The following is a 26,301-nucleotide window of genomic DNA, read 5'->3' as shown; positions in this document are numbered from 1 at the left end:
TCATTCCTGCACCGTGGATCCCGGCAGCTCGTTGGTCAGCGTGTGCCAGCGCTCCACCTTCGTGCCCTTGTTTTTCAGACATTCTATCCAGTGCTGCAGAGTCTCTCCCTGCGAGTGACAGCCCAAGGACACACCCCCTGACAAGGGAAGAGACCAGAAAATGAAATCAGTCAACGTAAACATACGATGAATATGTTTGATCAAGAAGTAGCAAGTGAATAAAAGTTTTAAAAAAGTAACTGAAAAAGTCTATGAATATGTTTATCTCGGCCAAGGAGGTTCGGCTCTCGTCTCCGTTGTCGATTAGTTTGTTTGTGTTTTTGTTTGTCTGTTGTTAAACTACTAGACGGATGACCAGGATCATTTCTTATTTATTTTTTTGTAAATTTGTTTTTAAATGAATTAACGAGGCTGCCGGGGTTGAGCGCACTCAGTGTTTCTTCCCCGTGAACAAATCAATTGCTTGAAAAGTAAATTTGATTTCAGTTGACAACAGATTTTCTCCGGTTGAAGACAAACCCAGAAATAACTCTCTCCCACTCGTAGACCGAGTTTAGTACGAAGCTCATTTTCAGCCAAACACTCTTTTGGCAACTGAACCGTGCAAATTACCGACAGGGCTGCACTCGGATGATTGTTAGCAAGAGAGGACATCTTTAAATATCTTAATCAACATCCGCCATGTTAGCCGGCCAAACTGGCGAGTGTTCCAAAAACCAGCAGCAGGAAGCGATCCACATTATGCTGTCCACTCACCGATGAAGTCGTTGGACTTTCCCAGATCGTAGTCCCACACCGTGACCTCCAGCGTCTTGGTGGCCAGCTCTGAGAAGGAGATCTCATAGAAGAACTCCTGGGGGGAGACAATGAGGGGAAAGGGGAAGAACTGAGGTCAGGAGATCACACCTACAAATTGTTCTTCTTCTCCAAACCTCTAGAACACTCACTAATGAGGCAGCGGATAATAATATGCAAACTGTAATTGGCTGTCCTCTTAAACAAGCTCTTACATTCAACTTTGCATGCAGCGCAGTGTCCCTGAGGACTCTCTACTTCAAGCTTAAATGAGCTGTCTCTTTACATTCAACTATAACAATTGTGCTTCTCGCTCCCACAGACACACACGTGCACAAACATGGCCAGATACCTCATTAAACTCTGGGTTGAGAGTCTTTTTTATGACGGCGGTTTTGTGCTTGGATTTCTTCTGAACGTCGGGCTTGAGATACCTGAGACAGAGGAATGTGTTACCATCATATATCAGACCCGTCGGTATCATTCAGAAGTCAGGGCTCCGCTGAAAGGAGAAGCAAAGCACAAAGCCAAGAGGAAAGAACCAGCCATGACTCTATAGAGCCGGATACATACAGAGAATCAATATGCTCAGTCAGGTGTTAACGTGCATTCACAACCTCCCCCCCGGAACATCTCTTCTCCTGAGGTGTGAAGTCCATGTTCAACCTTGGTGTGTTCGTGACATGAAGTTAGAATGTGGATATAACGCAGACGCTATAAATAAAATGATTTTTTTTGTGTAGAATCTTGACACCTTTGTCAAATATTTGCATATTAACAGAGCACTAAGAAAGGGTAAGGTGTGATAAGAATATGAATAATCTGAAAGGTATGCAAGTTTTAATTCCCTGCAGGGAAGCGAATAACTTCTACTTCCTATTGTCTTTTCTGTCATGGAGGTTAGCTGAGAAATTTGACATCACTGTTAAATCTTTATAAGAAAAAATTGAGAAAAACAAGCTTGTTCTTCTTAAATAAAACCAAAAACTAATCTATAAATTACCACCTGTATAAAAACTGTAACTCCCAGAAGTGTAAAAACTCTAATTGAGGTTGAAAGGACTTGATTCTTGGCTATTTAAAGTCTTATTTCATTTTCACCCTTTTCCACCCTGCTGGATGTAGCTTCATTTTAAACTGTGAGTCAATATCCTCATCTACGTCTCAGCAGGAAAAAAAACCTCTTCTTCCCCAAACTATCACTATCTTCCCTCGAATGTTTATCTGTGTTATCTGTGAAACTGAGGACTGATCCGTGATTCCTCATATTGAAAAAGCTCCGCACCCCTATTCGTGAGCTGTCATTGAATTCTCAAGATATTTTTAAGCCGGCGTGTCAAAGAAATCTCTCTCCGCGCTGGCTCTCCACCCACCACCCACAGCTTGGAGAGCGTATGTTCCCACACGCTCTCAGACACAACAAAGCATCCGAGAAGAAGCTCCCGCCAAAGGGCAGAGATACGAGCGCGCATCTGAAATGAAAAACAAGGTGCATGATGTATCGCTGTGGACGTGTGGGGGATGCGTGCGTAGGTTCGCTGCATGTGAGGGAAGCAGGGAGAGTGACGGGGAATGTGCCTGTCTTCATGTGTTAATGTGTTTGCGGTGGGAGACAGTGTCTTCCTCGCTCTAGAGACAACCTCAGAGCCTGAATCAGCACGCAGGAGGACACACGGAGGAAGAGGAGGTGGTTCAAAGCTCATTTGTGCAGCTGTCCTCGTAAAGGACACTGCATTGACTTCAGTTCGTTATGGATAACCGAATCAAAAACCTTATCCCTAACCTTAACCATATGACCAATTGATGCCCAACCCTAACCTTACCCTAACGATCACTCACATCTTACCTCCAACCTTAACCAGGACCTGAGAAATAACGTGTTGCCTCATTAGGATCAGGCCCTGGTCCCCATGAGGTCCACTGGACAAGGTCAGTGTTTCTGCTAGAAAAGGTCTCGGTAACAAAAGCTCATTAGCATAATGAATTCCCAAGTCTTCACCCTAACCTTAGTCATCTCACCTAATTATCAAACCCTTAACATAACCCTGACCTAGACTATTGTTTATCATGGACTGCCGTGTTAACACTTCACAGATTTATTTATTTAACAGCCGGGAAGAGGAGGCTTTTTAAAATAAGAAACAAAACTCTTTTCAACTTTCCCCGATGTAATGATTTTATTTACTTATTCCTCTTGTGTGAGGACTTTAATTAATCAATTATGGTTTAAATGAGGCACATTCTAAGTGACTTAACACTCCCCATCTGCAATGCCCCTCATAGCACTCATTCAGAGCAGTGGGTTGTAACCCTGACCTTACCAAAGCTATATCGATTCTCACACACACAGAGACACACACACACACACACACACACAGAGACACACACACAGAGACACACACACACACACTATTGCTTTTCTTTAATTGGTTAGAAATGAAACTCCAGAGGACCAACAAAACACTAACAACAGCAGCAGGCTCTGTTTTTTTAATCTTGGTGATGCCCAATGATACTGTGCAGCCATAACATTTCATCATGTCACTGCCTCTCAGTCCCATTCGAAGGCTGTCAATAAACACACTCTCACACACACACACACACACACACACACACACACACACACACACACACACACACACACACACACACACACACACACACACACACACACACACACACACACACACACACACACACACACACACACACACACACACACACACACACACACACACACACACACACACACACACACACACACACACAAACATGCCCAGTCGTCATTATCTTGATGAATGAAAGACATATTTCACAACAGCTTCCTCTGTGAAAGCCGCTCTCACCTGTCACCGTTCCCCCACGAAGGGTTAACTCCAGTCATATATCATTCATGTGCGGTGACAATGAGGTGATTCATGGGGTCAACAGGAGCCAGCGGCCAGCGGAGAACACACAGAGGTATTAAGGTAGGTGGGAGGCTGGTGCTGGATAGGTCATTTGGCAATTGACAGCCTATCAGTCCAAGCTGTGCGTGTTTGTGCATTCATCATTTGCAATCATGTGCTATAGAATCGCTGCTAAAAGATTTGTTTTTCATTCAATCACAGACAAACGATGCACGTGAATCTCCCGGCTTCAAACCAGCGCTGCCACGTCGTCCTTACGTTTTGACGTAGGGGTCCGAGTAGCCGTTGACGTCCATGGCTGCCAGGTGGGCGCAGCGCTTGACGCCCACGCACAGGCCGCCGCGAGCCCTCTCCTTGGCCTCACCCTTCAGGTCGTCCTCACAGGCCGGGGGGAGGAACTGCAGGCAGAGCAGCAAACGGCCTCTTTCCTCCAGACTCCTCTGCTGCTCCGTCTCCCACTGAGCAAGAGAGTGGACATAGAGCGGTGAACAGTGAATTAGTGACTTTGGGGTCAGATTTAAAAGGCTTCACACACTGAAAATGATGTATCTAAGGCTGGTGTCGTGACCTGCTGATGAGTCAGGCAACAACACTCTAGCTGTTTTAAAGCTGCTGCAGTGATCAATACTTTTAAATGACGTGTGGTTTTTAATGACTATGCATAATGGAGAAGGGGTCGCTCGTCGCTATGAGCCCTCAGAGAATCATTACGCAACCGTGGTGTCACTCTCAGCTCCGCGAACCTCAGTGGTTTAGTGTAATGGCTACAAATGGTCTGTTGTGGTTTTTCTTCAGCGTCATATCCACCTGCTGCGATGAACCCAGAGATATTTTCCAACCGGGGAGATAAACAAAGCTAAAAGGAGGATGTGAATTAAGGCTTGTGGACCCACACACGACTTCACATGAATGCTAATGTCGCTTCGTGTCTGTTCAATGTGCAAATAAGCAACAGCGCTAACACGCTCGCAATATCAATTTTCTCTCAATGAGGCCCAACACCCCAACAAAAATTGCAATCAATTGAAGTGGGTTAGAAGCGCCAGTGACAATAACCCCGTGGAAAACACAGTTCAGATTTCCCTCCAGAAGCAGAACAAATAATAAAACAATGGATGAATGCTAAAACGGTGTAAGAGCATTTGACTTCTGTACGGAAACATGAATCACAGCATGTCCTTGAGACCTGAACGGAATCTGAACCCAACACTCACCAAATCCTGCAACAGACCAAAATACCTTTTGTTTTATGTTATTCTTTATTGACACAATGGCAAATGGTAACAGACTGTTTATATAAAGTGCTTTTCTAGTCTGATCCAGTCAAGTTCACCCATTCACGCACACATTCATCGCAGTATTTGATTGTGTTGTAGGTATTTGGTTGTGTTGTATTTAATTGTAGTATGAGTATTTGATTGTGTTGGGAGCATCTGGTTGTAGAGTGAGTATTTGATTGTGGGTATTTAGTTTTGTTGTGAGCATTTGGTTTTTGTTGTGAGTATTTGATTGTGTCGTGGGTATTTAGTTTTGTGGTGAGTATTTGGTTTTGTTGTGAGTATTTGATATTTGATTGTGCTAGGAGCATTTGGTTGTAGAGTGAGTATTTGATTGTGTTGTAGGTATTTGGTTGAGTTATATTTAATTGTAGTATGAGTATTTGATTGTGTTGGGAGCATTTGGTAGTAGAGTGAGTATTTGATTGTGTTGTGGGTATTTAGTTTTGTTGTGAGCATTTGGTTTTGTTGTGAGTATTTGATTGTGTTGTGGGTATTTGATTGTGTTGGGAGCATTTGGTCGTGTTGTGAGTATTTGATTGTGTTGTGGGTATTTAGTTTTGTTGTGAGCATTTGGTTTTGTTGTGAGTATTTGATTGTGTTTGGAGCATTTGGTCGTGTTGTGAGTATTTGATTGTGTTGTGGGTATTTAGTTTTATTGTGAGTATTTGGTTTTGTTGTGAGTATTTGATTGTGTTGTGAGCATTTGGTTTTGTTGTGGGTATTTGATTGTGTTGTGAGCATTTGGTTGTAGAGTGAGTATTTGATTGTGTTGTGGGTATTTTATTGTGTTGGGAGCATTTGGGAGTGTTGTGAGTATTTGATTGTGTTGTGGGTATTTAGTTTGTTGTGAGTATTTGGTTTTGTTTTGAGTATTTGATTGTGTTGTGGGTATTTAGTTGTCAAATTAACGAAGACATTCCCCTCATTTGCATGTGTCGTGTGTATTTGCACGCGTTTTACGAGATTGCAGTGCGTTTAACTCTCAGTAGTAATGTGGCTCATCGCTCCTTCTCTCTAAAGAACACACTCGACTTTCATCTGACACACAATCTCAGAGCCGACACTCGGCCTCACGGAGAACACAACAGCAGAGACCTGTCCTGGAGGTAAAAAGTGAAGCGCCGGCCTTTAATTCTTATTAATGCACCTCGTGGCTTCTGGCCTCCTGGACAACATCAAACTGTTCCCACCGCATTTGACAACAGGCGGAACAACGGAGCAGATTCAAAGTGACAGATGAAAGAAAGCGAGGAACCGGCAGCAGAAGGGTGAGGAAGGGGAAGACGATGTTCTCACAGCGCCGTGACTCACCCTCATGGCCCACGGCACCGATGCATGGATGTTATTTATAGGGGAGAAAACGCACGTTTGCTATTTCAGGACTTTCATCACTGCAGGTGCGTGGTTTTTCGAAACAGAGTCTATCCGTCATGTATCACGACAGAAAAGGGAAAAGGCTCAGTTTCCCTGCCTGTCATGTCACTTCAATACAGAAAGGAGCTCCATCACTCCCGTGCTTTTATTTTCCACTAAATGCCTCTGCTCTCCTTCAGATCTCTCCATCTCTCATTAAGTCTTATCTTCAGGCAAAAGGTGGATGCAGCCGAGGCAATCAATATGCCACACGCCTCGCACGCTCCTCCGTCCCCATTTCTAATTGTCTCAACAGCCTGCCCCTCTTCCTCTTCTCATTTCTCTCTTTCTTTCTCTTTCTCCTTTTCTCTGATTTTCTTTGGGAGTCATCCCTTCTGCCTGCACACAGCTCCCCATCTGTCACCGATGACTGGGAGACTTAAACTACTCGCAATTAGTGGAGACAGTTTGTACCAGGTATCTGGTGATAAAACCGCCCTGACCTTCACGGATCGATAGAGAGCAACTCTTTATGGGGGGTGTGGAAATAAACAGGCATCAGTGCGGAACCAGCCACACACACACACACACACACACAGCTACACGCACACACACACAGCTACACAATCAGCTACACACTCACACAGTGACGGATGAATGAGAACAAGAGGAATTCGTAGGCTGGGTTTGCGAAGCGAGACAAAAGGCAGGATTATACCAGGGTCTTGAATATGGTGAGAGAAACAGAAGCAGCCGTTTTAAATCATCTGTGTCTGAAGAAAGTGAAGAACTGAGGTTTTATTAATCATCGCTGCACACAAGAGGATTACAGAGAATCCGCTCTCCTGACGATAGCAGGGGGAGTCGATGATTTGAAGCCAGAGGATCCTGTAGTTTAAGGGGTTTACAGACGTAATCTTAACGTGACTGAGTGAATCAGAGCTTCCTGCGTCAGGTGGACAGAAGACAATGAGGACGAACCTGAGGAGTCGTGCAAGACATTACACAAACAAGCACAACCAGCATGCCGCCGCCATGTTTGCTTTATTCTCCGGCTCTGTTTCATGTGAGTTTCTGTGAGCTTTTAAGTCTCAGGGATCGTGACTCAGAAATCTTTAGTCTAGACAGCAAGTGTGTGGTTCTGTGTGTCGACTGGATCATCGAGTGTGTGCGTTCTCTCCATCAGAATATCAAATATCTCCTTATGTCTGGGGTCTCGCTCATTTTTTAAATCCGTTAAGATTTGTAAATCCTCCAGTGTTCAGCCGGCATCAAGGTCCAGATGATTCTTCTACTAGGAATCATGTCCACTTAGAAATTCAATTCTCTGTAATAATTGCCCTTCAAAACAAAATGTCACACATTCTCTTGCTAATGGTCACAAATTAAACTTATTGACTCTACTTCTGTTTCTCAGAGGTGAAGGGTAAATCTACTCTAGTACCGCTAGTTCTGGAATTATTTCCATAAAAACCACATTAACTACTTATCAAATGTTCTTACTGCACTGGAATGTTTTTAGTCTTCTCTAGATTGGATATTTTTTTGTCCCTTCAGATTAAACTGACAAACGTTATAAATAAGAGTTTAAATCTTCTCCGTCTCTTCAGATGCATCAGGCAGTCGTTAGTGTTCACTCATTTCCCTGTGATACAAAATCAAACTTAATTATCCAGTTTAACTACAGGTTAACGAATGCTGGCTCGGATCACAAGACTCAAACGAGTCGAATGATTGATTTTCACGTCTCCTGGAAGTAATGGAAATATGATGCAGGTTTTAAATGGTTTGCAACAGGATTAGCAGTGAGGTTGAATATCTTTTAAACTTCTGATAATTATTTTTTTAAACTTTCTTTACATTTTCATTCATGCATTTTGATGAAAAATACAGGTATGTTTAAGGGACTGATATCTTTCATTGTGTGAAATCTGTTGCTGCTTGGTTAATTAAAGGCCTTGGTGAAGATATGAGCTCTGCTGAGTGCCACTCTAGTTTTAGTTTTCTTTAAGTCATCATTACACAGAGCAAAACAGCAAATCACTTGACAAATGATGGAAATGACAAATCATGATCTAAATGGTTGTGTATTCATTTGACTAAATGAGTCTCTCAATCTAAAATGACAGAGCACTAGGACGCAGTTGTTGAACGTTGAATGAATCTTGAATTTCTAACAAGCAACATCATCAGTTAAATTGTAAAACCAGTGGTGCAGATGATAGTCAAATGAAAATGATGAACACACGGAGAGTAGAATGAAAATGACTATTAATCTGAGAAAAATAATATTTTTGCTCTCTCGCTTTGACGATGAGACTTGACATCGTGTGTGTGTGCTCGATGAGAACTGATCTTTATCTTTATCTTGTAGTCATTTAGAAACGTGGACTAATCCGTCTGGGTGTTGATGGACAGGACGAGGACAGACAGACAGAGGGACGGTCACGTGGACCAGGACAGATGAAGCAGTGTTCACCTCTCTCAGGTAACAGGAGATTCCTCTCAGGGCTGAGCTCATCGCGGTCGGTGACGGCAGCTGAAAAAGAAGAGAGAGAGATAAATAATAAGGGATATGAGGGACGGAGAAGCTGTGCATGCAGTGCAGAGGAGGAAACGATGAAGAGGAGCGGAGCGAGGGAGAGCCCACTTTGAAAATCAGCGCTCTGACACATCGTGTGGTTCGCAGGGTGACAGAGTGGCTTCAGCGTTTGATCGCAGAGTGGCCACTGGCCCCCGAGGGCCAATTTAATACCAACAGCCCTTTCCGGCTCACACAGAACAAAACCCCGGCACCTCCCGCCTCTTCTCACACACATGCCCCCCCACCCTGCTCCACTTTTATTTTTTAATCCATTTGTTTCTCATCTCTCTCACTTGCTGTCCTTCTATTGATGCTCCAGCGCCCCCCCCCCCCCCCCCCCCACCCCCTCTCCTCTCCTCACCTTTGGTTCCTCCCGTGTCTCTGTACCCTTCTCCCATGTGTGACCTGGTTGACATTAAGCCAGCACAAAGGGTTATTTGTTGCTTATGAGAATAGATATAATACTCTGTCCTCTGTTTACCTTACATTTGTCATTCTGGAGACTGTAATCCTCGCCCTGACGCCTGTCCTGTGTTTACTTTGGGTTCTCACCTCCTCCTCCTCCTCCGAGGAGAGTTTTCATCTGCTTTTGTTTGTTTGTCTGTTTGTCAACAGGATTACTCCAAAACTACCAGACAGAAACCACAGAACTCAGTGGAAGCATGTGTTATAGGTCAGGCAGGAACCCATTAAACTCTGGTGCGGATACAGACTTTCTGACATTTCCCTTGATTCCTCGAAGATGAAGAAAAAAAATCTGGCATGTTCCGGGGATTGATATTTATAAGCGAGTGCAATCTGGTGCAGCTTGATTGAATTTAAAGGGAGTGTTGTGCCCTGGTGGAGCTGAGCCCTCGACTGAGTCACATCCTGGTGTTTTCCTCTGTGTTTGTTTGAGTGTTTGCAGGATTATGCTAAATATCCTCCATGAAATCTGGTGGAGGGTTTGGGCCATGACTCGTCCAGAAAGAATCCATTACATTTTGGTGCAGATCCAGATCAAGGGGTTATTTCTTTCTTTCACATCACTGATGATGTGTTCAGGTGGATCGGGTGGTTGTTTGTGAAGACTTATAAACATGGTGTTTTTCAACATTTCCAGTTTACTTTTGAAAGAATAATTCATGGGTCTTGTTCGGAAAAACAGGCTGAAGATGCTGTTTAGGGAACTGATATTTATGAGAGTGTGCAATTTGGTGAAGAGCAAAGTCTAGTGAATTTAAATGTGGTTTCATAATTGTTGTTGGAGGTTTGTATTCAGACTTTCCTCTTTCCTGTCTCGACATGATGGTTCTGTAAAGTGTAGGAACTGGTCTGTCCTCGACCACGAACATGAACTTGAATTTGAAAAGTGCCTGTGAGCCTGGCTTCCTCACCCAGCAGCAATCACTAATGGTCTTGAGGCTAATCCCTGCAGCCACAACCCTGAAATCTTGTGGAGCAGGTGGTTTAGAAGTCACTAATGGGTGATTCCACGTAATTTATCTCTCGTGGTTCTATTGTCCCTCATTCATATATTATCTATAGCACCTATCCCATGAGGGTTGCAGTCGGCATTTCTTTGGACTATAGGAGGAAGACAGAGTGCCTGGAAAAATCCCACCCACACAGGAGAAGAACATGCAAATTCCACACAGAAAGGCCCCCTGGCTGAATCGGGAATCAAACCGGCACCCTTCTTGTTCGGAGGGGGACAGTGCTAAACCCTGCAGAGTACTTTGTTTCAAACTAAAAGGTAAGAGAGTTTGTTTTTACAGCACCAATAAAGACATCTGCTGTATGCTTCCTGTGCCCACGCTTGTTTTTATGCAGCAGGATAATCATTCTATTTATGGTCTCAGATGAATTGTGGATCTTGAGTGAGTGGAAGCACTCGGGGACATTTTCTTCTAGCTGAGAAGCATCGGCACCTTCTCTCACGATAATTCAGATTGTAAATAGGATTTTTATAAATTACGAGTCCCAGGTGTGTGGTCGTCATTGGAGTAGATTGGTGGGTCTATGAAATATTGACATTTCAACACCTCCCTGATGGCACATTAACAATCTCCTCTCCTGCCTTTTCCCCTTGTAGCTTCTTGAAAGGATGAACATGTGAGTCCGACACGCTTAATATATTGACTATTACTCTACCCTCAAGTCATTTATCTCACTCATGCACATTCTTTTTCATCTGTCCCTCCTTTTATCCTTTCTTTCAAGTCCTTCTTCTCCCTGCCCACCCTCCCAGCATCCCACCCCTCGCCTCTCCTCACAGGAGGTGGATGCTCCAGACAGATGTTGAAGTGTTTGGTCTGGTCCATCTTCACGCGGCGCAGGGCCACCCGCGACTCCCCGATGAACTCATTATGTGTCAGCTTGTCTTCGTCGCACACGGACACCCTGTGAGGGAGAGGACATAATAAGGAAGGGAGCGAGGACGGAGATAAGAAGGGGGGGGGACACATGAATAAAAACAAATGAGAGAAGCCGAGTCATGTGGCATAGTTAGAAAATTCAAAGTGGAGAGCCAAGGTGTGCAAGAGAGGTGGTCAAACCAAATCCCATTTTATGACTCATTAAATAATAACCTCCACCGTTGAGGTTATGTTATGTTCCACTTGTTTGTTTGTTTGTCTATTAGTTAACAGGATTATGCAAAACACTCATGAAACCTGATCTGTTGATGGATCTTGATGTAAATCAGACACATTTTGGGAGCAGATATCTATGAATGTGTAAAATTTGGTGCAACGATAATTGACAAATCAATTATCTAAATTGTTGTGGGCTTAGGACACATTGAACTAATTCTAAATTCTGAAATGTTAAAAGTGTGGTCCTTGGCAAAGGTATGTGCCCTGTGATGTTATATGTGATATTATACTATGATGTGTCTTGTACTGTAAAAGCCCTTTGAGTGATCGATAAAACTGAGAAAGTGCCTTATAAACACAGTCCAATTACAAAATCACATTTTATGACTCATCTAATTAGTCAGATTGTTGTGGGAACATTACAATAAGTAAACAGAAACGTGACATGAACTCAAGAGAAAGCACAGCCTGAGAAATCACCCACATGCACGTCAAGCATCTGTAAACAAACATCCTACGACTAATTAGCATTTTCCTTCGTGTGCGAATTCAAATAGTGTGAAAGTGGATCTACAAGGTGAAGTCAATTACAGGCCTGGTAAACTTCTCCTCTGGCCACAGTGTCACCCTCAGCAGATGAGTGGGCGGCAGACGCAGAGCCGAGTGCAGGAGGGAGGGAGGCTGCATGTTTGAAATCAAAAGCTTCCGAGCAAAGGATTGGAGTGACGTGGGTGAGAGGTACAGATAAAGATGTCAGGGTTTATGTAAATCTGTGTGTGTGTGTGTGTGTGTGTGTGAGAGAGAGGAGTCATTATTGTGTGCTAATGTTTCTATAGGCAGAGCTGAAGCGTCAATATGCTACAGGCTAACTGGAATCCACTGTAATTGCTTTTTTTCCCTGTCTTTTATGTAAATGTGAAAAACATGAAATGAGAGGAAAATGAAGAGTGCAGCGTGTCAGGGAGGAAAACACAGATATGAACTCGCTGCCTCCTCATTTTCTGTTTAGCTCAACTTTTTAACTGAATTCATAACCGACAGAATCACATCTCTCACACTTCAGATTCAGGAACAAAACATTGCATGAATGTGAAAGGTGGAAGGGACCAGCTGCCTGGGGACACTGGACGTGGCTTGACATATTTATAGTCTGATAGCTTATTAGGCAAAAGGAGACCTGAACTCGTCAGAATAGAGTGGCAGCGAAAAATAGAATAGACAGAATATTGGAGAAAGAAAAAAAGCCCAGAAACCAGGAGTTGAAAAAAAAGAGGAGAGGAGAGAAGAATGAAGAGAGATGAAGTCAGTCAGCGCTGAGAGCAGATCGATGGTTAGAGGATGTATGGATAAAGGACATCTGTGATTACAAGGCTTGAGATCTGGGGTAATGAGTAAGAGGACGATAGGTCAAGGACTTCAGTTACAAGCTATATGAATGTGATAAACACATTTTACTGACACCATGACAACTCAAATAAAATTCCTAATGTCTGTAGAGCAGCGTGATAATTCAAATCCACACAGGCCGTCACTTAAATGTCAGCGTCGGACATGTGAATAAAAATGAATGGATAATGAAAGAGTCCAGTCAAAGGCTTTACTACTCCCACAAGACAAGTGCATGAAACCATCACAGTGAAGGATATCTGGGAAGTAATGGATCAAAAGAAAAGTTAGATATGTATATATATATATATCAAATCAAACAGAATCCAGATAACTTCAAATATAATTGTGAAATAATAAGTCATAATAATGAGATAATGGGTTTCAATCATAGACTGGATGACAACCTATTATCACTATTCTTTACTTGGCAGAAAATGGCTTATATATAAATATATAACTCTATAAAAAAGACATTAAAAACAAAAAACAAATATTGTAAATCGTGACTGCCTGTCAAAATAAGGGGATATAAGTATGGTATTGCAACTTTTCTGTATTTTTTTTACCAATTTCCATTTCATAAACCGGAGATAAAAGGAGAAAACAGGCGGCAGTTTATTGCCTGTTGCAGGTTTGAAGTTGGAGAAGTAAAAACAACAGCAGCATAAAAGTTATTTTCTTTTCTCTTGTGGAAGCTTCACATTCACCAGCCTGCTGTTGGATTTCTATCCCTACTGGTATGGCTGAAATTCAAATGCAAGTCTGTAAATAAACCATTTTACTTAAATTGTGACAGTTGCTTGAAATACATTAAACAGATTTATGTGGACGCAAAAGTGCACCGGACAACTTCAACATGTTTAAATGTCTCCGTGGGTCAAACTTTGTGTCTCCTGATGTTTAAACAGACTCTGCTGAATTAAGTGTCAGAGGCCAGTGGTCGGGCCAGTTTCTCTGATTTCCCCCGAGAGGTCGACAGTCAATCCTGTTTAAATCCCTGCTGCAGGTGTGCTTTGGAAAAACTTCTCACAGCTTTGGTCACCTCTGGAGGGGGTCATTGAAATTAAAAACAACCCGCGGTGCTCAGACTGCCCTCAATCTGTCACTGCAACTTAGGTAGAGAGAGAGACAGAGAGAGAGAAAGAAAACAGAAAAGGGTTTAGAAGAGGAGATGGGAGATCTTCTCAGATCCTGGTGGACAGGCTGAAAGAGAGGACAGGGGAGGAACGGCAGTGAGTTGGATCAATGGATGAGCAGAGACAGGAAGGAGAGAGGGAACTAAGTGAGAGGATAAAGGCCAGGAGAAGGAGAAAGAAATAGATGAGATAGATGATAAGAAAGCCTTTTGTAAGCAGGAGTTGGCCTTTGTGATGGGAAAGAAAGACCAGAGAGGCCAGAAATAGAGAGAAAAGCGTTTTACCGGAGTGTTTTGCGGTACATGTCCTCCTCCGTGATTCCACAGTAGGTGAGCGTCTCGTTCCACACGGGGTTCAGCGTGTTGCGGACGGTCTTGGTTTTCAGTTTATTGGCCTGTACGTCACAGCAGAGAGGAAAACTATGATATAACAATGAGCCTTTTCTGAGAGCTGCAAACAGCAAGACGCCTCGACAGGAAAACAGGATCTTACCGCCTACAAGGCAATTTGGCTTTGGTGCATATTGTCCTGGCCTGTGCTCACATTTTCACTTAAAATGCCAGAGTTGTGCGTTTTTTTTTCTTAACAAAAACAATGTTCTGATGATAAATATCCGACCTTGCAGGCTCCAGGCAGAAGATGCAGCTTGACGTAAGGATCTGCCAGACCGTTGAAATCCATCGGTTTCAGACCCTGACAGGAAAAAACAGAGAAGATGAAAAATGTCTACATCCGAGTGCAAAGATCTCACAACCAGTTCACAATTTAAAACAAAAAAAATGAAAAAACTGGGACTAATAAGAGAAAGTGCTTATAAGGACAAAAGTAAGATGCTGACATTTCCCAGGTACGATCTTTGACATGATTACTGCAGCCGCAAGTATTCACCTTACATTACAACACTATGGGTCCCAGCCTATCAAAATTCACCATCTTGTCCTATATTCTAAAATAATGATCATTTGTTTTCAGTTATTTACCTTTGCTCTCATGACTGTGCAGTGTAGGGAGCTGGTGGCTCGCTCGTACAGGAGATCAAACTCCAAAGTCCCCAGGGCGGCTGGGAGGCAGGGCACACAAAAAGTTAAACATGGATATTTCCAACAAATACATTGTTAATTGCTTTTATCTTGACGTTATTGCCTGGAATAAACATATCGAATGATGGCAGAAAACAAAAAACAACAGCACTCAATATACTCAATGTATAAAACCCTTTTAAGAAAGTTTAATGGAACAGTTTCACAATGTGAAAAATAGGCTTATTTGCTTTCTAACAAAAGGATTTTTTCTACTGAGAAAGCAAAGTATATGCTCTATAATGTGCCCCTGCTCCAAGATGGCAGTAATTGAATTTGGGACATTTTGGTTTCATTTCTGGAAAGTAGGAAGGAATGAAGATGTGTCCTCCATCTTTATGGGCACAACAACGAGAAACCCTTAAGTGTTTCAAAATGTGGTGATAAATGTAAATAATTCTGTTCTGAAGCATCCAACGCTCTTTCTCCCAGACTCACACCAGAGTTGAGGTTAATTCCTTTTGTTTGTCTCGAGCAGCATCAGGGGAACCAGGTCAATTCGTTCAGGTACTCACTGCTATCGTCGCTGTCACAGCTGTCAATCTCGATGGAGGTGTCCATGCTGCTCATGGCTGATAGCGAGCCCCCTCCGCCCGCCACCCCCGGTAAAAAAGGGGACAACAGGCCGCTGCTCCCACCACCTCCTCCCCCGCCGACTGCCCCTCCACCTTGACCTGCGATGCCAGGGCTGAGCGGGGCGGGGGCCGCCAGCTGATTCGGCGAAATGGGCTCATTGAAGGAAGAAGTGGGCGAGAGGCGAGGGAAGTAAGCAGAGATTTGCCGGATGGGCCGGATGGGGCCCGGGCAGACGTCGATGGCCATGTGCTCCTGGATGGAGATGCCTAAACGTTTTCCTTTCCGCACAGTCATAGGGCTGCAAGAGAAGAGATAGGAGAGGATGGGGGGGATAGGAGGGAGAGGTAGAAAGGGACATTTCCTTTCACAAATTGAAATTTAAAAAATGCATTCAGCCGAGGAAGAGCGAAGACATTGATCCACAGATATGAGCTGCGGCTGTTTTCCAATTATTCTTCGGCAAAAACAAGTGACACGAGGTAAGCTCGGCAAGATGGCTGGAAATAAATAGGATATTTTCCTGCTTCTGGTCATCTCGGGCCTTTTGCTGCATTTTTATCTCTCCCCTAACTCTCCTGTCTTTTTCTACACATAAAAAAAACCTTCTTCTAGCTTCTCCCTTTCATATCAAATTGTTCCCACGCTGAAAATTCCTTCAACGTGAGAAGAAGTCTTTTCTAAAACCAAAGACATTACTCAGATGACAAGGACAAAATACAGAAGAGGATGTGAACACATTAACATTTCAAAAGAATACATCTGAGCGCATCGGGGAGGATAACAGATCATGGACAAGTGGGGTCTCCCCCGAATCCTAATCATCCTCGATGAAATTGCAGAGGTTGAGTCAGCGAGGAGCACGTGTTCCCTGAAGGGCTTGACGATCCCCCCCATAGACCGACGGGTAATTATGGGATGAAGTCTAGAGGGAGGATCGCTCTTCACTGTGCTCAGACGGGGGAGAAGAGTCCTGATGGTTATATAAAGTTGTGGTTGCAGGGTGTGCAGTTGACCACCAGGCTGATGTGTCTGCTCTCTTCCCGAAATAAACAACAGGGGGGTGGATCCCAAGTACCTCGCCGCTTTTGTTGTCTAAAGACAGCCGGGCCTTGAGGGGGCGTCGCGCTCGCCATGCCGAACAAATCCCCCCCGACTACCTTCTGCAATCTGCGCATTAATCGATCCAAGTGAGAGGCGAATATTATCTCCTCCTCTGTGTCGTCTGGCAGTCGAGCGTCTGTGAAGTTTAAACAAGGTTTTTAGGAGGATTTAGGAAACGGCTGAGATTAGTGGTCAAATCGAGCAGTGGCTTAAGGGGCTGAAAGCAAAACCCACAAAAGAGACGTGAGGGTTTTTAATTATTGATGATGACCTTTTATATTCATTAGAGGAGACGATGATCTCGAACCTGCATCAATATTAAAGGAACTGTTTAAAATCAGTTTCTTGATGAGAGTCAGAGGAGAAGGTCGAGTCTCTTCCCTGTAATGATACAGCCAGCGGCCGCTCAGCTTGGCTAGCTAGTCCGTCTCAATTCAACTTTAACAGAACCGCCAGAGCTCTTTATTAACAGAGTCGGGTAAATAACCTGCTGCAAAACCCCGACTTGTAGCTTTTACACATTGAGACATGTTTTCAGACGTGATCACAGCAGGAGACACAATCACAACAACAACAAAATGTCCAGAGCAATAAGGGGAGGGGGCTGACTGGGTAGAGCATCCAGGAGGCGGGACATGAGGTATAAATTGTGCTGTGGAAATCTCTTGTTTTTCTTACGACACATCGACACAGCTGTTAATTAAAAATCTGTCGAATCTCATTGTCTCTCAAAAGTTGACATCTTTATCGACGACTTCTCTGCGCATTTGTATTCTTGTCTTGTTTTTTTATTTCAAAGTAATCAACACATCACTCTGACATTTTTACTGAAAGGAAAAGTTCGGCAACATGTCCCCAAGGAACTGACTCAGACATCTGAGCTCTCACATTTATACGATTTCAGCTGATTTACTTTTGGACGTTTCCACTCCACAGCTACATAAGCTCGGCGGCTGCAGGCTGTAGTTCAATATTAGAAATACAGACATGAGAGTGTTTTCACTCAATCTTAAATCAAATTTAAAAAAAAAAAAATCATTAAGTTTGGACAAATTGAAATTAACATGCAATATTGACACAATTGAGTTAAATCGAAGTTGACCGGAAAAAAAATCCAATCGTTTTACAGCTGGTAAATTGTTTGCTTTCTACAGTGTACGTATCCTCTCCTTATATAATATTGATAACTGGGTCTGTGTGAGGAATCAAAACCAGTCAATTATTATCTGACCCTTCATCCTAAAGGTTTTCAACCCCTTTAGATCAATACGACCAGTGGTGGAGTGGGGCTCTGACATTGTTGGCTGTTGACCTTCAGCGGGCAGCGAGGGTCACTCCTCATGTTCTTTCCGGTGTCTCTGCTGTGAGCACAACAGTTGGCGACGCTCACCGCAGCTCGTCCAGCTTTTTTTCCCGTTTGGCTGGAGATGAGACAAACCTCAGCCACACGCTGCAGCGCACCCATCTGCAAACTTCCTCCACTCCTTTGAAAGCTGCTTTGACAGAATTCTGGCTCCGGAGTGCGAAGTGACTGACGTTGGAAGCCGCGGTGGTAATTTGCCTTTCACAAAAAAAACCATCAGCAGCCATTTTGGTGCATCTAAGGACCCCAACGCCACAATTAACTTGACTTCTGAGGCAGAGAAGAACTGGTCAGACTTCCACAGTGTTAAATGAAGTAGCCCAGAGATAAACTCAGACTCTCGCACATAGCAGGACATGAATGTGTGCTACTTGTTAACACCTGCAGCTCTTCAAGTAAGAGCTGAATTAATGTAGAGAGGAGATGAAACAGCTCTTATCACAACTGTCGTTCCAGTCGGATATCATCTTCAGTTAAAAGGGGAAATTTCAAAACAAGGAGAAGGTGAAAACGAGTTAATGAATCTGGCTGTCATGGTGATTATTATGATTGAATTGATTGAAAGTTCAATTAGCATGGATGAGTAGAAAGTAATGATCGTCTGTGGTCATTAATACTCCCTCAAAGCACACACACACACACACACACACAAATATAACAACACAGGCACACGTACATACAGATACACTTCCCTCAGATCATTAATTCATCCCTCCACACAGACACACACTGTGCAGGCTCGCGAGCGGGGGGCGTCTGTTGATATAACGTGCGCAGCCAGTCGCCTCCCAGTCCTGGCAGATGTGGCCGTGAGCCCCTGGCTGCACCGGGCACAAGCAGCACAAGCACCACACGTCCGACCGGGAGGCCTGGTGGCTTGCAGCCTGCGGGGGGGGGTGGCAGAAGCTCAAGGGGAGCGGATGATTGATTGTCTCATGCTGCCAGCTGGAATATCTCTCTCATCTCCTCTTTTTTTATCATCCTCTTCTGTTGCTGGGGGGGGGGGGGGTGCACCCTCAACAATAATAAGATGTCACCCTCGCACCTAGCAGCAGGTTTCTGTGCCTTATTGTCACATACACACATACATGACCATCAGCCTCTGAGCACGTGGCTGAGTTACTGTGCATGATTCCCATAAGCCACAAACCTAAAGGTCCAACTTGTCCTCGGAAGCTATGCACAGCAGCCCCCCCCCCCCCCCCCCAGGCCCTTTGTTATGCAACAATGTGCAGTACAGTATATCATGCGTGGCCCCTCTCTTATTTGTGAGGTTACATAGGTTTCCAGTGGGAGGAGAGAGAGGCTGCCAGCAGCGAGCAGTCAGGAACATCTTTGTGCCTCCTCGTCTTCCTCTTTTAGCGCCTTCACTTTACATTAGAGTCATATCACAGGCATTGGTGGCTTGCTCCCTCAACCCCCCCCCCCCCCCCCCCCCCCGCAACTCTGCATACCCATCTATACCTTTTCTCCTCCTCCCCCCCTCCCCCTCTTTACATCTCTCATTATCTCTCCGTCAGACTCTCACAGGCTACATTATTCCACCTGTAGATATGTCTCTCTCTCTCTCTCTCTCTCTCTCTCTCTCTCTCTCTCTCTCTCTCTCTCTCTCTCTCTCTCTCTCTCTCTCTCTCTCTCTCTCTCTCTCTCTCTCTCTCTCTCTCTCTCTCTCTCTCTCTCTCTCTCTCTCTCTCTCTCTCTCTCTCTCTCTCTCTCTCTCTCTCTCTCTCTCTCTCTCTCTCTCTCTCTCTCTCTCTCTCTCTCTCTCGTGTGCTACATACAATGGGCCCCCTGCAGCGGGCTCCCTTCACCTTTAAATAACAAGCTGCATGGCCGACGGGCTCACGGTATCGAGCACAGAGCCGCAAACTGGAGCCACTCATTAGGGCTTGATAGTCAGCCCATCGCAAACCACAGTGACAGTGAGCCCCTGTCAATTAGGGCCACGTTATTTTCAGGCTGTCAAGGATGAGTAAACTTCAGTGTGTGTGTGTGTGTCTGTGTGTGTGCGTGTGGATAAAGTGAAGGATCAGGTGAAAGAGTACAAACACAGGCGGCCACATGTTGCACCTGTGAGAGAATGATGCAGGATCAAATCTGTCCGTCTGCTTTTTGCTGCATTACTTTTCTTCTATTGTGCGGCGTTAACAAGAAACACACACACACCGACACACAAACACACACACATGCATGAACCTAACACACAGACAGGTGAAGCGAGGATGACAGACATTGAGGGCGTGAAGAAGAACGAAGGGAAACATATTCAAAGAAAAAGGTGGAAGCATAAAAGTGAATTCTATGCAGGGAAATGACGGAGAGAAAAAATACATAAACATAACGTGAAGACAATGAAATCAAAATGTTGACTTACCTCAGTGATAGCACGAGTGTGAAACTCCTCATAAAAAAAGAGGGGATCCCAGTGCGGAGAGGAGAGGGAGACTAACAGGTGGCGAAGAGAGGAGCAGAGAGTGAAGAGAGAGAGAGGGAGAGACGAGGAGAGACGAGGAGAGAGAGAGAGAGAGAGAGAGAGAGAGAGAGAGAGAGAGAGAGAGAGAGGGGGAGACTGGGAGTGAGCCAACTCTACATGTGGCATTAAAGATTAAATGCACGAATAGTTCAAGTTGAGATGAGAACGGGGAGCGGAGAGAGAGGGGAGAGAGGAGAGCGGCGAGCTAGAGGAGGAGGAGGAGGAGGAGAGTGGGAGTGCAGAGGAAGACAGAGGAAAGGAGAGAGAGGGAGAGGGAGAGGGACAGAGAGAGAGGGACAGAGAGAGAGATGGAGAGAGAGTGAGAGAGGAAGCGAGGAGTTATTCCTTGACAGTCTGCTGTGCATGTGACTGTTTCGCCTCACTCCCTCCTGTGTCTCCCCCCCACCATCATCACCACACACAGACACACAGACAAACACACACACACACACACACAGACACACACTGACACACACACACACACACACACACACATGTTTTTGACACTGAGGAGCACGTTGCATTGATTTAAAACAGCTTTAAAAGATAAAGAGGATGATACGTGTTTTTCTTTATGTCAACAATCTCCAATAAAAAGAACAAAATTAATGTGTATTTTATTTTCATCTTGCAAACAAACACATATTGTCTGAAACCAAATTAAAATCCAATATTTAGATTTGGTTAATTTGAAAGGGAAAAACAAACTGGTTGTTTGCATCTGGCTTCACTGACTAACGAGCTGCCACAAAATATGTAACACAGCAGCAGCAGTAGCTAATTAGACTATTTAAAGTGCGCTATTTAAATACTGTGACTACGAAGCTAAAAATGGCTTCAGTAACACAACATTTTGACTTGGAATAACAAACAGATTTTCCGTTCTTGCCATTTGCTTTTAGAGCTCTTGTCGAAAATCTACTTTCAAAAATCATAATCAAATCATTTCTCCCCGATTTTCAGGAGGAGCTTCTTTATCCCAAGTGCAGAAATGATTTATTGTCCGGAGTTCTTCTGAAGTTCTGCTGGCATTGTGAGGTCCCCAGGTTTGGTGACACCACGTCCGAACACGGACCAAACGGACTTCAACCTGTTGATTTGCAAAAAAGATGCTGGAAAGAAGATTTAACTGTTGTTCGTCCAAATATAGTCCCGGTCTATAATTCCCTTTCTAGCATCTCTAAGAATTACGTCCGTTTTATACAAACCCGCACCACACAGCAAGAAGTGCTCCCCCTACAGGTAGCGAAGAGGAGCTCATGCTAAGCTAAGCCAGAAGTATCTCTTCTGCTAGAATGTCTCTACATGTTAAAGTATTCCGAGCGTGTTAAATGCCTCACTGTTATTCCACCACTGAATTAAATCTGAAGTTATAACCTTGACATTCAGTGGTTTATCTCCCTGAGTCCCCACAATGTGACAATGTCAGATCGATTATATCTCCGTCATGTCGCTGACACACACGAACAAAGAGCATCTCCTCTTAAGAGGTAAAATATGTGGCTTCCAATTAAATCTCTCCATCTTTCTATCCATGTTGATAACAAACTCAAACACTGGGTTTAAACACTGTGTTACAGTGTGTAACTGTCTCTATCTATCTCTCTCTCTCACATGCACACAAACACACACACACAACCACACACAATCTCTTCAGTCTAACTTCAGTCTCCATATAATTAGGCTAATGATTCCTGAGTCAGTGATAGACAAGGGAAACATGCTATTTCCCCCCCACTTGCGTCTATTGAAAGGACAAAATTGGCGTTCTCCCTGTCTCTCTGTCTCTTGTTACGTGACTTGTCCCTCGTCTTTTTTTTGTTTTTTGTTTCTCTCTTTCAATTTCAAGTCCACACTCTCTGGACTGAAACTGTGTCTATCAAAGACGCAGAGGGAAACTGTCACACGGCTCAGGCTGCTTGAAAAGACTCGCTGCTGCTTTTTTTGTGTTATCTTCAAAAATTGCTTGACGTCTTTGTTCTGCCTGGTTCTTCATGTCTTTACCCTCCCTTATCTCAAGCCTCCTCTCCACTTCTCTCTCTTTCTCTCTCTCTCTGTCACACGCATATGCACATACACACTCACACCCTCATGCATGTTCTGGTTCCATTAAATTGATGCCATGGCACAGACATGCATGAATGCATTAACACGGGAATATAATGCACACATGCCTCCAGAGAAGGATGACTCTCCCACTCCTTCATGTACACACACACACACACACACACACACACACACACACACACACACACACACACACACACACACACACACACACACACACACACACACACACACACACACACACACACACACACACACACACACACACACACACACACACACACACACACAATTTAGAGTCACCCCTCTGCCAGCTCTGTCAAAAGACTCTTTCAATCCTCGTATCACCTTTTTGGTTCCTCCTCTTATCTCGACTCTGCTGCCTCCTGTTTATGACAACTGAAAATCTCCTCATTATAAATGCATAGCCGCTACATGCTCCCTCCGCACCAATTATGCCGGGGATAGGTGCCGGTGCTTCAGTGAAAAACAGCTGACCACGATGTCCACACAATGGATCGGATTAGAACCAATGACATCAGCCACCCGGTCGTCCTGGTTATACACAGAGGAACAAACCGTCTGTAACGAAAAGAAATTGACTGAAATATGTCGTATGTTGTTATTTTCACTTTAATTAATTGTACTCGTATATGTGGGTTAAGGACCCTGCATATAAATTCATATATTAAGGCAGTGACACATTCTCAATATTTCTATTTCTGTCAGTTTGTCAGGATCATTTTCAATCACAATCTCTTCAGTAAAATGTTCTTAAAAAACAATGAAACCCGTGCAGAACAAGAAGCAGCAGCAAGACAGTGATGCAATAACATCCATTATTCAGGGTTGTCACACAAAACTCTATGTGGCAGAACAGAACCAAATGAGCGATGCTGTTTACAAACACTTCCTGCACACGTTATACAGTTGGCACATAGTAAACCAGATACTGTATCTTCTGCATAATTAGGATTAAAACTTTCAAGCTAGTTTCTGTGGCTGCAAAAGCTCTAATTTTTCTACTTTAGTTATTGCAAGTTTACAAAATGTTGATTTCTTTTCTTAAAGCCGTTCCCCTTGAGAAACCACATTTAAATTCACTCGACACACACACCACGTCCTTCCACCAATTTTTTTGGTTTCACACAGATGAAACGTCCTTGGTGGAGGTGTGTGTATAATAAAGAAGACGTGTATAGACATAAACTCTTTTGCACGTGGCCGCCACGTATTAAACATGGCAGCTGCATCTCCACTGATAATGAGAAAATATTAAACAGAGTTGAGCAGAACAGAAGAAAAGATTTGAGAACTCAAGGTTTCTTTTCCTTTCAGCTGTTTAATCACAAGGTCGCCGTGTGCTGATTGGAGAGAGGCCGCGAGCTTCTCTTGTTCCCCGACACACTCGTGTTATATCTCTGTTGGCTTTTCAAAATGTTCAGACGTCACGGGCAAATCCGGCTTGTGCGTTGTGAGACTGTGAATGAACGCAGCACTTCCTCTTACGCACAGAATGCCAGTTGAGTAGCTGGACCTTCAGGACGCACTTACGGAAACACTGCTAAAAGAATGTGGCATTAAGCGACGAGGACCACCTCCACCTTCAAATGACTGAATTTAACTGGTCTCCACTTCTGATCTCATCCCCCAAAACCATTGTTAATAAAGCCGGGAAAGAACAAGGTCATTGAGATGAGCTATTCTGATGCATTGCATGATTTTCTGGCCAATAAATGTGTTCGAAGGAAACTCTAAGAAGGTGTTTATTTTTTACGAATAAAAAAAACCCAGAGGATGAAAGCAACTTTGAAATCAGAAATCAATCAGCTGTTTAGATGCCAAGAGAGAGGATGTGAGAAGAGGAAGCTTGTTATTTGTTTTTCTGTGATCTCGCTTACAAACAAACAAACCAACAAACACATGGACACGGGTAAAAACATTAGCTTCTTGGTGGACGTAAAATAAAGCAGATTAAAAAAGGGTGTGTCACTGAAGTTGACCTATGACCTTTGGGATATGAATTGTCGTCACATCATATTTTGTCCTTATTTCATATTTTTGTTAGATTTTAATTCAGTTTATGAATTATTCGTTCTTCTTTGACCACATAACCTATTCAGTCCATGTGAAATTTCTTTCCAGATTAGATCATAGAGATTCTACGACAGTTGTTCCTGATATTTCGCGATCACAAGACCATTCTGACAGACATTAGGTTTCCCAGTGACCTTTGGCCTTTGATCATCAAAGTCTAATCAGCTCCTTCCGCGATTCGTGGTCGGACATTTGCTCCGGGCGTTTCTGAGATATCACGTTTACGAGAAGGGGACAGACGGTTAGCTGGGAAAACAAGATGCCTCCGGCCACAGCTGTCACTGGCACAAAAACAGATATCATGAACCGTCAGACTGATAATAACTGGGGACCCGCTGTGTTTATTCATTTTGTGGCTCACAAAAACCGACTGCGGCTGCATTTACTCAGAAATCTTGTCGATAGAGAAGAGAGGTTGTCTCTTTGATGGGGACACTGCTTATGAATCAACGGGTAAAATACTGAAAATGAGCCGGAGTTATCTGTTTTCCTTATAACCAGTTTCTACAAGGCAACACGGAATATAATAAAATGGCCAAATTTAAATAATGACAAACTAACTGTACAACAAACCCATGATTAAAACACTACGGTCGATAAAAACAAGCAAATACTCCATAATAGAATATATCACATAATACTTAAGGGTGAATAACACAATCCAACCGAGCCTCGCTATGTTTGATCTCTTTTTACGATCCAGGCGACGCGTGATAAAACCAAGAATAAACACAACTCACACAACGAAGTGCAGACAACCTGAGGAATGGCTCTGCAGGGTTTCGCTCCTTTTCTTACACAAAGAAGATCCAGAGGAAGCACACACCAGGGTCAGAGGGATATGACTCTTCCTCTGTGTACTTTTTCATAAGTCAAGTCGGGAGTGGGAAACAATAAATGGAGGCGGCACAATGATATAGCCTCAAGCTGGCGCTCCTCTTAACTGAACATCTAAACGAGCTTCGTATAGGATGGAACTTTACTCAGCCCCCCCCCCCCTCCCTTAACCCATTATTCCAGCTCATCCCCTATGGAGCTTTACATGGAGAGACAACGAGTCTCCGTCAAAGGGACACGCGGTGAGACGTCCACTCACACAGGTGCAAAACGGGTCTGATGGAAGGAACAGAGGGAACAGAGGGAACAGGAAACACCTTCACGCTGTTTCATTCAAAGCTTCGGCTTTTCACAAGAACAACATGTTGTGTGTTGACAGCGCGACAGTTTGAGAAGACGTATGATGGCGGCGTCATTAGCGAGCGGCCTTGGACGCCATATGAGACACGAGCTGCTGGAACAGTCACGGAGGGCAGAGAAACATGTGACGCAAGCAGATGCAGAGTACAAACACTGCAGGATGTCGTGCACGTCCCCACAACATGCACGTCTGTGTGTCTGTGTGTGTGTGTGTGTGCACTTGATAAAGGGATTTGAGTGTGTGTGGTATTTGTGTATGAGGTGTGTGTGTGTGGTAGTGTCAATAGAATCTGTGCAGGGGAACAGAGCAGACAATCACGTACGGG

The 26,301-nt window shown here is 43.9% G+C and overlaps 1 protein-coding gene across 1 annotated transcript; it reads right to left on the bottom strand.

Annotated features, from left to right (window-relative positions):
- On the bottom strand, positions 1-20,547 carry LOC128426998 (double C2-like domain-containing protein alpha). The gene is made up of 11 exons (XM_053414076.1): positions 20,516-20,547; positions 15,617-15,975; positions 15,003-15,082; positions 14,641-14,715; positions 14,307-14,416; positions 11,177-11,303; positions 8,817-8,876; positions 3,963-4,162; positions 1,148-1,229; positions 757-853; positions 1-137 (listed from the first exon to the last, which is right to left on the bottom strand). Exons 1-11 carry the CDS (start codon positions 20,545-20,547, stop codon positions 1-3), a joined length of 1,359 nt encoding a protein of 452 aa, XP_053270051.1.
- Between the last annotated feature and the right edge of the window lie 5,754 nt (positions 20,548-26,301).

This window comes from Pleuronectes platessa, chromosome 21 (genome assembly GCF_947347685.1).
Source record: "Pleuronectes platessa chromosome 21, fPlePla1.1, whole genome shotgun sequence".
Taxonomy (NCBI): domain Eukaryota; kingdom Metazoa; phylum Chordata; class Actinopteri; order Pleuronectiformes; family Pleuronectidae; genus Pleuronectes; species Pleuronectes platessa.
This window is presented reverse-complemented; position numbering and strand designations above follow the sequence as displayed.

Bases quoted from the DNA above. Each gene is read 5' to 3' on its own strand.
- LOC128426998 (XM_053414076.1), bottom strand. From the start codon at position 20,547: ATGAGGAGTTTCACACTCGTGCTATCACTGAG. The intron at 14,417-14,640 runs GTCGGATATTTA...TGTGACGTACAG, and splicing joins TTCTGCCTGGAGCCTGCAAG to GCCAATAAACTGAAAACCAA. The intron at 854-1,147 runs GTATCTGGCCAT...GTCTCCCCCCAG, and splicing joins TCAACCCAGAGTTTAATGAG to GAGTTCTTCTATGAGATCTC.